Below are 14324 nucleotides of genomic sequence, written 5' to 3' on the forward strand. Positions count from 1 at the left end.
CTCTGGAGGTGTTTAAGGAAGGACTGGAAGTGGCACTCAGCGCCTTGGTCCAGTTGACATGCGGCTGTTCAATCACAGGCTGGACCCAAGTATCCCAGAGGCCTTTTCCAGCCTCACTGATTCTATGTAATAGAACCTGGCAATGACATGTGATACAAGACCACAGCGACCCCACTGCGCCCCTCGAACTCCGGCGACCGCGGCGCTGTCCGAGCAGGGCGCGGCCCGGCAAGCCCCGCAGCCCCCAAGGCCTACAACTCCCATGGTGCCCGGCGGCGGCGCCGGTGCGCGCGGCGGGCACGCAGAGGCTGCCGGGGGCCGGGCCGTGCGCGGGGGCCGGCGCCGATGGCGGCAGGCGCAGGGGGCGGCTGAGGGAGCCGCCGGTGCCCGTCGCGTCCGTCGACCGCCGACGCCTCGCCTGCCCCGTCCCGTCCCTTCGCCCGCCGCTATGGAGGCGCTGATCCCCGTCATCAACAAGCTGCAGGACGTGTTCAACACGGTGGGGGCCGACATCATCCAGCTGCCGCAGATCGTGGTGGTGGGCACGCAGGTGAGGCGGGCCGCGCCGGGCCGGGGGCGCGGGCGTTCACCGCCCCGAGGGCAAGGTCGGGGTGTCCATCGCGCTTCCGCCGCTGCAGAGTCGCGGCTGCCTCCGCCAAGGGCACGGGGGGACGCGGCAGGCGAGGGCGGGCGGGGCGCCCTCGGTGCCCGCGTTCCCCCCGCACGCCCTCGGCGGCTCCGCTGCCTCGGCCCCGGCTGCGCCGGCAGCGTCTCGTGCGCCGCCCACCCGCCCTTGGGCGCCTCTCCGGAGCGGTTCGAGCGGCCCAGGAGCTCCGCAGGGCTGCGGGAGGGCCGGTGCCCCAGTATCCCGTGGCTCCGGCCCGCACAGCGGGGGTGCGGGCGGCGTCAGGGGACCCGGGGAGCGGCAGCCGCCCCGGTGCCGTCAGCGTGACCGCCATCGCTACTCGGCCGTGGCCTCCCTTCTTCGACAGCGGCCGTGCAGCGAGGGCCGAACTGAAGGGATGTGGTAGCGGGACGGCATCTTGCGGGCGTGGATGGTTGTCCTTTCCCCCGAGTTCTTGTGCCGTTTGGACTCTTTGTCTTAGGGGGTGATGGGGAGTGAAGGTGAGAGGCGAGGCCAGCGACTGTTGGCTGCAACAGTTGCAACACGTGCGTGTGAACCTGGTCGTGCTCCTGGGCTCGAAGATAGTTCAGACCCTCTCCTATCTCTTCAAATGGGATGCTGCTTTTCAGCAGAACTTTTGGCAGCTGAACATGCCTGACCAGAACTGCAGCAGTCACAAGGGAGTAGAAGAAGAAGCAAAGACGTGAAGCTAATGGATCTCTCGTTTTGTTTCTGTGATGTTTAAATATGTATTGAATGTGCTGTGCTTCTTGACAGTAGCTTGCTCACCGAAGACTTCAATACCAAGTACTCTGTACTCAGGATTTTAACTGATAGCTTAAAACACCAGCTGTATGTGTAAATGCAATGGCATTTTTTCTATCTAAGATTAAAAAAGTACTTTTTCCAGTTTCACTGTATGAAGTGGCATTTTTTAAAAATACTTTTAAACAGCTCTGTCCTACTTTTCCTAGGTGTAAATACTTTCCATAAGTAAATGCTGAGAGTTAAAACAGTATTAACATGTGTTTGCCTTCAGTAGTCTCCCCATCAATATCTATTCAGTGATATTTATGAACCCCCATGAATTAGCATGAAATTTCCTATCATGCCAAAACAAAGTCCCCTATGGACTCCAGAAAAATCTATAGCAAAGTATCTAGCAAGCTGTATCTTGGTGTTTTTTGTTTTAGTCAGGGTTGTTGGAAGAAAAAATTGTCTTTACTGACATAGTAATTCTGTAGATGCTTATTTTATGCAATTAGTTTTAGTTTAAATAAAATATTATTAATCTGTTTATTTGGAGTTAGTTTATTGGAGACCAGATTTCTAGAGATGTGTCAGATATGGCATTAGAGCTGATAGTTTTGCTGCTGGTAGCTTTCTTCCTTTTATTTAACATGTGCCATTTAGACAGTCATGTTTCTTTGTGAAGTGCTGTGTGGCCTTTAAGTTTGTTCACACAGTTGTTCTATCTGTAGCCCACTGGCATATGCTGTCTTTGAATAATATTCACAATAAATAGTCTTGAATTTTTCACCTCCATTTTTCTTGTAATCCTCTGTTAATTGAGTTATGTTTTTTTGCTTCCAATTTGCCACTTGCTTTTTTTACATACTCAGCAAGGAGAGGGAAAATGCTTTTTGAAGTAGTTTTCTGTTTATTTTTCTCTCCTCTAACCTTTTCGTTTTTTATGCTTATGTCTTTCTCTGCTTCTCATTCTGTGCATTGAGTTAATTCTTTCTTTTCTAGAGTGTGTAGAAGCTGTTTATAAGCCTTAATTCAGCTGTGAATATTTTCTGTTTCCCATGTTCTCTTTCCCCCACTTCTGTTGTTTTGGTATTCATTTCCTACCTCCCTTGTGCCCTGAGCAATTGAAATGCTTTAATTTTTCCTCTTTCTAGATACATTTTGGTGCTAATTGCAAATTGTTTCTCAGTAAATTTTGCACATCTAGATGGCCTCTTGCACTTGTAGTGGTTTTCCTGCCACTCAGTCATATGAGAATTCCTTCTCATTCTCCCCATAAATATTGTGTAAGTTATCTCTATATCCTAGTACAGAGTCATTTAAGAAAACTGGGAACTGTGCTGAACTCAGAGGACACCTTCAGACTGCCAATTTTTCTTCACTGTTTCAGGGTTCTTCTGCAATTTCCAGATAGGTGTTCTATTTTTTTCCCCAAATCAGTGTTCCATTTCCATTTTTGGAACTGTATGACTAAAGTGCAAAAAAAAAAAAAAAAGTGTCCAGGTTAGGAATATGATATAAAAATATTAGTTAAGTAATGTTGTAGTACTCAGTATTCTGGTTTATACAAATGCTTTGTGCTCTATATTTTAAGGGGTAACAGGGTGGTATTGAAGTGCCTCAACTAAACACATTAGAACTACAGTAAAGGAGACAAGGGGAAGAAAAGTAATTTGGTTAACAATGGCCTTTTGTGTGGATAAGTGGTATCACAAAAATTAAATTCCTACACTACCAAAGTGGTCATAAGATTTAGAATAAATTTAAGAAAACCAGCTAGACAACAAAATATCTGCCTAGAAGTAGGTAAAAATGAATTGTCTTTATTTATTTTTTGTGCCATTAATTCTTTGAATATGTTTGGGATTTTTAGTAGTCATCAGCCTAGTTTTACACAAACTTTAGCGTCAGCTTTGTAGCAAAATTCTTCTTATACTGACATTATAAAATCACCTTGTGGCCTTTATTTGCACTTGTAGTGTTAATTGAAGTAGAGACATTGTAGTGAAATTGATGTAGCAATTGTTGGAATTGTCAAGTCAGATTTTGGAGTGGCCTTTCATGTGTACATTTATGGAGTTCTTTTGCTCAGTCTTCTGCCAATGCCATTTTGAGACTTTAAATGGGGAGGTGTAGTTCTGCTGGATGTTGCCCTGGGATTGGCTCACAGATGAGTGTTACATTTATTCCTTTTTTTTTCCTGTTTTGGGTAAGTATGTTTGATGCTAATGCTAAACCACTTTTTATTGCAAGGTGGAAGGTTTCTTGATCTGAGGTCACAGCCTGAGCATGTGGATATGTATAAATTTATGTTCTGGTAAGATAAATAGTTGGAAGAATGCTGATTTGGCTGTTAAGAAGTTGTCAGCAATGGGGAGGTAATGTACAGTCCTGGCTAGTGGGATAAGGAAATGAATGCAGCAGATGCTATCAAAGCATCCTGAGAGAGACTGGCACCTTGGTCTGGAACTTCAGGTGCTCTGCAGAGCTTCTGTGACTTTCCCTGGCAGGGGAACAGAAATTCAAGCCACTTAGCTCATTCGGTGTAGCCTACATTGTGTTGGCAAAAATCCAGTTTGAGGTGAAGGAAACTCCAGTTTGTACCAAGCAACAAGGAAAACCCCATGCCAAGCACAGCCATATCTTCCTCCCTCCTCTCTTGCTGAGTTGTTGGTTTGATTTTTGTGTGGTTTTGTTTGTTTGGTTTGATTTTTTTTGTTGTTGTTTTGTCCAAGGATCTTAGTGGCAATTCAAGCAGATGCAAAAACCCATTTGTATCTACATTTGAATAGAAGATGTAACCAGAGCATTGCTTCCATGCTTGTTGGGGACAGTTTGTTTTTTCTCCCAAATGTTTTGCAAACTTCCTGATTTCCTTTGGCTTTTTTTTTTCTTTGTTTTCATATCTGACATTTACAGTCTCTGGTTTTGGGTGTAACTGTTTTACTTTTTTTGCCATCATTTGCTCCTGTCAAGTCATGCCCTAACTGTTCTGTTTGTTTCAGACAAGCAGCAAAGTGAGGCTGACATTAATTAGCTGTTTACATTTACCAGACATAATATAAATGTTGCTACTGATATGATATAGTGCAAACAGCATTTAGTGTTATGCTGTTTCTTTGCTCTGATGGGCTCCCTGTGTTTCTGAACAGCTGAAATTTTTGGGTCCTGAAGGTTTCTGTGATTGAAAGGATGGTATTTTCAGTTTCTATCTGCAGACCTCATATGAATTAAAACAGAATGATAGGTCTAATAATTTGATCCTGCATTTTAGCATTTTATGATTCTTAATATGAAAACACACAAACAAAATAAGAAAAGAGAAGCACGAGACTTCTTTATCCACATCATTCTACAACTGTGAATTCTGTGCAGACTCTCTGCTCTTCCAAAATAACCAGGCATTTGCAAACAATAAAATTAGTACCTTCTAAATGGTGTTTAATAAAGAAGTCTTGTGCTTCTCTTTTCTTATTTTGTTTGTGTGTTTTGTTTTGTTTTGATGCTTTACTGCAAGGGCCCTGTTCTGTTCATCTTGTAATTGGTAGTTGTTTTTCTTGGAAAACTGGTATTTTAATTAGACCAGGTGAATCTTGTATTTTGTCCAGGGGGCACAGTGCAAAGAAAACATTTTCAGGAAGATGGAGGGGAAGAGTATTAAAACATACAGCGCAAGCATTTCTTTTTCACAATCTAGAGAGAAAATGCCTGTGTAGTTTTTGGAAAGATTTGTTTGTGTAGTAGCCAGAAGGTTGACTAACTTAGAGATTTAGGGTTTGGGTTTGTTTTAATAATACTGTTGTTTAGAACTTTTAAAATTTGAATATGTAAGTTGGTTTTGATTTACTTTACTGCAAGTCATGAATATAGCAGTATACACAGTACTATGTGAGGTCAGGATATCTGGCCTGCAAATGTGAATCTTCAAATACCACAGTTCCATGATGTAACTGAGCGTCTGTAAGTTGTTTCCACTTACAGAGTAGAAATAAGGCATTTTTTTCTTAAGTGAATTATTGGAGGGCTTTGGGAATTGATGTACTGAGGAAGAAAACATCTGCTAATCATTGCTTGTATGTTGCTTGGCACTTGTCTGCAGTTTAGATATGGTGTAAATGCAGGATTTCTGAAGAATTTTGACTGAGCTGTGCCAATTCTGGCATTCCTTATTGCTTGTATGTAAGCTGTATTATGTGAAGGTAGTTCCTGTGACTTTGAGTCTCTCCCTGACTTATTCAGGAGAGCTCTCAATTCAAGTAAATGGGGAATGCCCTGCAGGAACAACAGTCTTGTAGTCTGGACAAGATCTTGCATGTATTTCGCAACAATGAGCAGTGCATTATGCTGGTTTTACTGCTTTCTCAAGTTGGGATCAGCCTGTTGTCTCTTCTGCATCTTTTAGAACTGTTATTTTGTTTCAAACAATTCATTTGGCCTGCTTATAGCTTTAACATTCTTTTTTGATTAGTAAATAATTTTTAAACTTCATTAGCTCTTTAGAGTCAGCCTAGCTTGGGGCATTCCTAGTTTGAATATGAAAATTTTGTTATAATATCTGTTCCGACCAAAGCAGTTCCTTTGTGGAACTGCTCTGAAACTGCATGTGTACTCACCTTTTATTCTAGAATAATTTTCATGTGCAAAATAAGGAAAGAAAAAGAAATACTGCTGTTCTTTAGTTATAGTGGGCTGAACTCTTCTAAGATGGCTACTGCAAATAACTTTTTAAAGTACCAATGTGGGTAATATTCCTGTGGATGAGATCCCAGCACAAGTGCATTAGCTTTTATTTCCCAATGATAGAATGAAAATTTAGGAAATTCTATATGTACAGATTGCCAAGAGCAAGATTTACCAGCAGGACTTTTGTACTTCTTGTATGAAAGAAACTGCAGAATTGCCACCATTTTATCTCACATGTCAAAGCCAGATGCATTGCTTTCCTTAATAGAACTCTTCAGGAATTAGTATGTCTCATTGAGAAGCATCTCTTACTTCACAGTTCCTTACTGTCATTCTTGAATGTTTGTATTGTGTCACTCCAAAAGTGATAGAGAATTCTGCCATCACTGCCTCTATTTTCTTGCGCTGTCCTGTAAAAATCTGTGCTGTGTTGCAGGAGTTCTTTGCATTTTTTTTCCCTATTGGATGAAATAGTAAAAAAAGTATCCGTTTGCCCTGTTGAAAAGCAATGAGCTAAATTTTACACTCCTTTCAACTAATTTTTGGTTTGGAAGTTTCCCAGTAGTTTATTGGACATGTTTCCTTAACAAGGTTTTTTTCCCACAGGTGATGTATTGTGCATTGGCTCCATAAAGACATTATGAAGTCTAAAGATAGAGGAAGGCAGGAGGTTCTTGTAAGATGACTTGAAGTTTGTTGCAGCTAATTCAAGTCCATTATAATTTTAATGATACTTGAAATATACAACAGTCAACAATCCAATCATGTGACTGTAAGAAATTTGATGATTCTTGTGCATCAGTGAGATGCCAGGTGAGCCTTGTGTTAATTTGCCTTCTTGCTTCATGGACTTCTTAGGAGTAAGAGCAGACATTGCTTATTTACTGAGCTAATTTGTGAGTCCCTGTGAGCTAAAGGACAGTGAATCACAAGGGACCTGGCATTCCTTTAAGGACAGCCTCATGGAGCACAAAGCAATAGTCCATCCACTTGCTTGGGAAAATGAGTGGAGGTCTAAGGAGAGCAGTATTGAGGGAACTCATGACTCAGCCTCAGCACAGCAGACTCATGCAGGAGGTAGAAACAAGGACAAGCTCGCTCAGGGATATAAAAATCCTGCTGCATAGGCAGAGATGGTATAGAAAAAGCCACTGTTAGTGGTAAGGGCATCAAAGGCAGCAGAACTTCCAGCACTGGATCAGGAGTTAAGGAAAAAGCTGCTGTCTGTGACAGGTGATCCAGGGATGGTGAATATGGACAAGGCTGAGGCACTGGATCCTTTCTTTGCCCTTGTCTTCTCCATCAGGGTCTTCTAGGCCTTTGTCCCTATAGGTGGGGTTGAAAGTGGAGAATAACTCAGTGATGCAAGAGGATTGGGTCAGGGTTCTTTTTTTGCTATGGAGAAAACATCTTTGCATTCTGTTTGGTGTAGGGAACAAGACTCCTAAAATAGTAACGCTAACGAGGATTTGGAAATAGAATAAGAAAGCCAGTGAAGTAAATGGGATGAGGTGAATTTGAATGGTTGTTCACAGTGTTACTTCAGCATTTTCAAGATGGAGTCTCTTCCATCTGGCTTGTCAACAACCCTGAAGTGTTTTTGGAAGTAACATCTCTGGCTGTTATGAAGCTGGACAATTATAAAATCATACACTTGCTGTGTGCTGCTTCAGAATTCCTAAAACTGTGGTTTGTAATGCAGCAGATTGTAACCCACATTTTCTCTTAAGAATTAGTGTAATGGGTGGGAGCAAATGCCTTTTGATACTTAAGTACACACAGCTGAAACATGCAGGGACAAGTAAAGAAGAAATGAAGGATAGAGAAGCAAAGCAACCTCATGAGGACTGTTAAAGGTAGAGGAGCTGGTTATTTGGAGTGGATCACAATTCTTACAGCTTTTTAATTTGGGAGGATAAATGCACAGTTGTTTCCCAGTGACTGCCCATTGATTGTCAACATCATCTTAAGGTTAATCTAAACCAAAGATGAACTTAGAGAGGCAATGAGAATGCTTATAAGGTTTCAACACACTCTGACAGTGTAAAATACTGAAGTCCTGTGTGCATCATCTCTTTTTATCTTAGTACTTCAGGGGAAAATGGTTTTACCATCCACCAGACACAGGTGTTTCTCTGTGAAATTAATGGTGGTTGACAGAGCAGAGTGTCATACACTTAGCCATGGTAGTTTGACATAAAGGTTAAAGGAGTGACACAAGATGTTCCTGTATTTGCCCCCCACTGCTTTTTTTCTAAGCAACCTCTATTAAGTTCCTCTGGATACCACAGCTAGTAGGTATTTCAAATTAGGATCAGATATGAGGGTCCAGAGGGAAAATGTGCCTGATGGCCTATGAAAAGTTAGAGTTTGTTAAAAGTTTGTTTGCTTTTTTTGACCGATCATGAAATGAATCTATGGATTTCAGTTCATGCCTAAAATTGTGACGAGCATTTTAATGAGGTGACAAAATGAGTGTGATACTTCTGCAGACTCGTTCCTAAAAATTCCTTTGCTTATCAGTATTAGTGTCTATCTACATCTATTGTATGAAGGACTGGCTGAACTGACTTAGTATTCTTAACAGACCCATATCCCTTGCTTCCCCCTCACTGGCAGAACAAGATCAGCTTTGTGTTTACTGCTTTCTGCACTGTGTTCCCAGACAGTTCTTGGTAATGGATGCTGAGGAGCCCAGATTAAGAAGTGCGTCATTAGATAATTGTATTCCAGCAACAGATTGCTTTAGTTGGGAGTGTAATGCAATTTGAAAGAATTTCCTGATGCATGGAGTACTGTAATGTTTCATTTGGTGTGTTTGCAAAGGATCCAGATTGTTCCTTCCCCATCCAGAGGTAACTGGGAGTGGTGTAAGACACAGTGATTTGCTTCTATATGTAGCTTGGTGTGCCCATTTTAGTTCCTGCATTACACCTCCTTTGGAAAGACTAAAAAGCAGCAGTGTGCAGCAGCTTGTCCTATGGATTTTGGTTTCCTTTTGTGGTGAGGTTGTTGATAAGGATTCTTGCTATTTGTTACTATCCCTTATGTGCTTGGATTATATGTTCATGAGAAGCCACTTCATCTAAGTCTGATCTCCAGCATTGTGAGACTGAGTATTAATTTTTCCCATGCCTAAGAAAATCTTGCTCAAGAGACCACAGAATCATCAAGATTGGAAGAGACCTTCAAGATCATCTAGTCCAACCATCAAGCCAGCATAATCACCCCTAAGTCATATCCCCAAGTGCCACATCCAGATGCTCATTAATGTTTGAAATATTTTTAATAAATGAAGCACTGGTCTTTGTTTTTTGTTTTTTTTCCAATGCAGAAAATGAACCTGTATCATCTCTCATTTTTTTGGTTAGGCATTTCACTTGTTTTAAGTAAGTTTGTGGAGAAGTGCTTTGTTATTTGTCTCCATGAAGTTTGTTTTTTCACAGACCATAATATCATTAGTTCTTCAGAAATGGGCCAGAAGAGGAGCTCTCTTAGGGAGGCTTGCAGACCTAGTTCATGCTGTGGTCAGGTTGGTCTTAAGTTATTTGGTAATTGTTCAGTGCCCAATGGTCTGTTACAAGCTGCTTGCAGGGAAGGTGCCCAGAGTTGATTTGGAGAAGGACAGTTGAAGAAAATTATTAATAACTTTCTAGGGGAGTCTTTTGAAGGAAAAACAAATCTTAATAAGGCTGTATTTATGCTTGACCCTACTCTTTTTCCAAGTCTTTCTAAACCGTTGATCTCACTGCTGTCAAATGTGATTTAGATTTACTTTGAATAATATACATAATCTGCATTGTTGTGTTATTTGCCTATTGAGACAAATTATATTTTTTATAAAACATTTTTTTCTGTGCCATAAAGTATATGCAATAAAGTGTTGCAATAAAAGAAGGCTTTCATTTGTTGCTGTTCAAACTTTCTAGGGGTTTGGCCTGGTATTTTAATATATATTTTGTCATTTTGCATACAAGCCCTATTTCAATAGGTTTTAAAGCTCTCATATAATATATTTGTGTGTTGTTTTACTGCACTAGTAGAAATGTACTGTCTGATAGTAACACGTTGCTTGACCTCTGATCTCTTTTTCCGTTTTAGAAAAGTCACCTAATGTCACTAAATTTGTGAGATTTAAGGATATTCATGACTTCTTTTATATCATGTTATGCCAGGTTATATACTTATCATTTGCTTGAAGTCTCAAATCTGTTACTTCAGAACTGGTAGGCTGAGTGGAGGTTCTACAGCAATTACATAATGCACATTCCAGCTGTCAGAAGCATCTGTTGGTTTCCTTTTTTGGTTTTGTTTTCTTGTTTGTTTTTTAACAAGAGAATTGTTTGGTAGCTGCATTAATACAGAAATATTTCCTAGATGGTGGCAATGACTGTCAGAACAGGTTTTCTCATGGTGTGACTCCGTAGACTTAGAGCTGCAGAAAATTGGAGGAGTTTAATACAGTGTTATTAAAAAGACAAAATCTTCTCAATCAGATTGAGTGCTATGTTGACATAGTGGGGTCTATTTTTTATTGTTAGTTTTAACATGATATATGTCTGGAATCACTTTTAAAAGCCAGGTTTTCACAGTTGCTTTGTTAGACCAATTGTGAATCTTAAACAAAGGTCCTGCAGGAGAACATTTTAAATGTAGTCTCTCAGAATATTTGTAATTTCACAGCCTTTAAGTATTTAACAACTTTTTACAGTTTCTTGTTATGCAAATACTTAAATATATATTGAGAGAGAGTGTGTGGGATGCCATGAAACAATGTTTGTTTCCATGTTTAGGGTGTAAAATAATGTCTGTCCTTACCAAGCTGATACAATGCATTATACAAAAAAACAAACAAACAAACAAAAAAACCCAACAAAAACCCCAAAACCAACCAAACAAAAAAACCCAAACAAACCCTCCCACCCAACCAAACCTCACACTGAAAGGAATGTAACACTGTAGCAGCCTATGTACCCCCCCCCCCAAGTATACATTGTTAATATATGTTTGTGTAATGGCTGCTGCTGGTATCAATATGGGCAGCCCTTGTTAATTCTAACAAATACTAACCAAGGGTTAAATTCCTCAGTTTACAAAGCAATTTTACTTCAAGATGTTAGAAAACAACATAGTACAAGACTTTCTTTCTGAGCATTATAAAGAAAAGCGTTTTTTCCAGAAATATTTCTGGAGAGTTTGATATTTGTGGTAGAAAATGTTAAATAGGAGATTAATTTTTCTGAAACCTATTATGAACTTACTTTGACCTTAAGAGAGAAAAACCATGGGACAAACCATGTAGACAGAAATCTGTTCTGAGTATCCCAAGCAGGTTTAGGCAGTTCTTGGCTTGTAGCAGACCTGTGTCCGTCAGTGTCTGTGCAGTGGCACTGCTGTGTCTGAAGGGAGTCTGTCATATGTTCCTTCAGGCACTCTGCAGCAGAGGACAAGACAGAGTGCTCTTTGCAAGCCAGATGAAAGCAAACTAAAATACCACAGCATTTTTATGTTTCAGAAAGTAATGTAGCTGTGTTCCACTTTTCAGAGCAGTGGAAAAAGTTCTGTGTTGGAAAGTCTTGTGGGGAGGGATCTGCTCCCACGAGGTACTGGGGTTGTCACCCGGAGACCCCTTATTCTGCAGTTGGTGCACGTTTCCCCAGAGGATGGTCGGAAAGGAGCTGGAGATGAAAATGGTAAGTGTGATCCAAAAATGTGTTTGCCTTTTTATTCAAGTCTTTCCTGTCCTTTTAAATGAAAAATCAGTTGCTGTAATGTTAAAACTCTAGTAAATGCTTTTTAAAATTTGCTTGGAAGGAAACACAGCTGTTGTCACATCTGTTTTTTCCATTTAGCAAATGTCATGAAGTCAAAATCTTCTGGATATTCAAAATACATTTAATGTTTTAAGCTTCCCTGTTCTTGGGAATTTCTTTTGAGAAAAACAGGCATTTCAGTTGTAAAGATAATTGTCTGAAGTGTAGAGAACATGATCTTCTTGTGTGTGTTTTTCATCCCCTCCTCTTTTGCTGTTTATATAAGGTATTTTATTGAGAGGGTGGTAAGTATGAGAGTTTTTAGAAGGAGGGTAGGAAATACGTAAGTTCTGGAGAAATTAAAACAAACATGTAGTAGATGCAAACAGAATTGAACTGACAAGTTCTGTAGCTTACAGATGCCACCCTGCTGGGCTGCATTGAGAGACTCCCAAGTGCACCAAGCAGGGCACTTTAAATGTTCTGTAGTTTTTACTTTGAAGCTTGTCTTCTGTACTGCTTTTATTTTATCCTTCAGCAGATCAAGAAAGTGATCTCAGTTGTCCCTTGGGAGTTTCAATGCTCATTTTATATCAACTAATGCTCCTGATTAGGAGCAGCAGAGGCATATCCACCTTCTGATTGTAAGATAAATCTCAGGGTTTTTTATATACACACTAACAACTGCACAGGCTTTTGTTGGCATGATAAACTTGGGACTATAAATATTAATTCTCATTGTGTTCAAATTTTTCTTAATTTGTTTCTACCAATCGTAAGTCAAGGTATCAGATGTTCTTTACAGTATTTATTTTCCTGTAATATTTATGGCCTTTGATTTCTGAAGGACAGTTACTTGTATTGTGCTGTTTGAAAGGTTTAAGTTCCAATCTCAATTACTGTCACAAGCAGAGAACACAGTTAAGGTTCATAACAATTAACATGCAAGCCATGTGAGAAATTGTAGGGACAATTCAGGCTGGAAATGATTTCAGAAGACCTCTAGTCCAATCTCCTCAAAATAGGGCCAACTCTAAAGTCAAGCCCAGGTTTCTTTGGTCTTTATCTGCTTGAGTCTCAAAACCTTAAAGGATGGAGAATTCAATCTCTGTGCAACTTTTAGAAATGGCACATTTGATGTCTTTAAATGCAGTTTTACATTGCTGGTACTGTGCAGTGTATAGTTTGTATTTTAGAACTTCTCAGAATGCTTGGATTCTGAGCTGTAGGGTAAAATATTATTTTGCTGTATTTTGCAACTTGACAGGTGTAAAAGGAGGTTTTGTAATTAGAGTATTCTGAGTCAAGGCAGAGCCTTTTTGTTTTAGGTTGCATTTGATTTGGGGATTTGGATTTTAAATTTAAAATTCATAGGGATATAACGCTAAATTATTATTTATGGTGTCTGCTTAGATTTTTCTTTGGGAAACAATATGTAAGATGTAAATGTTATAACCTCATCTTGTTCTTGTGAGAGAGATGTGGGCTTGTTTGGTAAGAACAGAGATTTGATAGGAACAGAAATTATGATTAACCAATTGAGTTTGAAATGTCTCTTCTCTCCAAAATTCAGGCAAATTGTGGTCTAAATGGTGTTGTCACTGCTCTGGTCTAGCTTATGTTCAGATTGTGGTGTTACATCTGAGAAGATGGGATCAAGTAGCTTGGAAAGAAAAAAAGATGACAACCTCTTATCCTGGCTGCGCTGTGTAACATTGTAATAAGTGCCATTAGAGGCCTATTTTTAGAATAATTTCATTTGTAATGAGGTGGATATTGAAGTAGGGTTGAATATGGATTTGGAATTTCCCAGAGGGAAATAGTCTTGCAGAAAAGGATTTTATCCAGATGAGGGATTTCTTCTTTACAAGTTGTATATTGGACAAAAGAGTATCAGTCTTGGCAGGCTGCTTTCTGAATGCTGGCATTGAACTCTCTGTGCACACAGTTTTAGTTTTATACAACTCTCTCTTCTCTTTTGACTTCTGTTTTGTGATTGTCACCTGTATCCATCCTAATGCTTGCTCTACTGGTATTATATGTTAACATAGCCATTTCAAAATAGCTACTACTCTGTGGTTCTTACAGGCTTTAATTTTACCTCTGTTGGAGTGTTGGCATCCAGAAAGCTTCCTAGTTTTTAACACAAAGCACTTTTGACTGCTGTGCTGTTCACTTAGGGAGGGACAAGTGATATCCTTTGTACTGTGATCACTGCAATAAATCAAGAGAGTCAGAAAATACCAAAGATAAATTTTCCATTAAATGTGAAGTCCTGTATTTTTATAACAGGCTGATCTGTATATTCTACAGAGAATGTGTGTAATTTGATAGGAGGGAAATGTTCTAATCATGCTTTTGCTGTTTATTGTTGGCCTCTAGTGATTCAGCACATATGGTGTATTTGATGTGATGATACCACACAGTGGTGTTCTCTGATCAAATTGCAAGAGAAGCAGCACTTACCAGAGAACTGGGCCTAGTCTTGTGAATTATTAAATTGGCCTTGCATT

General features: G+C 40.0%; 1 protein-coding gene across 4 annotated transcripts in view; it reads left to right on the forward strand.

Moving 5' to 3' along the window:
* The first annotated feature begins 324 nt into the window (after positions 1 to 324).
* Positions 325 to 14324, forward strand: part of DNM1L (dynamin 1 like) — a 35829-nt gene continuing 21829 nt past the window's right edge. For all 4 annotated transcript variants that reach the window (XM_053942068.1, XM_053942070.1, XM_053942069.1 and 1 more), the window contains exons 1-2: positions 325 to 550; positions 11604 to 11751. In XM_053942068.1, the coding sequence (XP_053798043.1) occupies positions 449 to 550; positions 11604 to 11751 (250 nt within the window). In that variant the 5' untranslated portion in view covers positions 325 to 448. The remainder of the gene's footprint in view (positions 551 to 11603; positions 11752 to 14324) is intronic.

This window comes from Vidua chalybeata, chromosome 5 (genome assembly GCF_026979565.1).
Source record: "Vidua chalybeata isolate OUT-0048 chromosome 5, bVidCha1 merged haplotype, whole genome shotgun sequence".
NCBI lineage: Eukaryota > Metazoa > Chordata > Aves > Passeriformes > Viduidae > Vidua > Vidua chalybeata.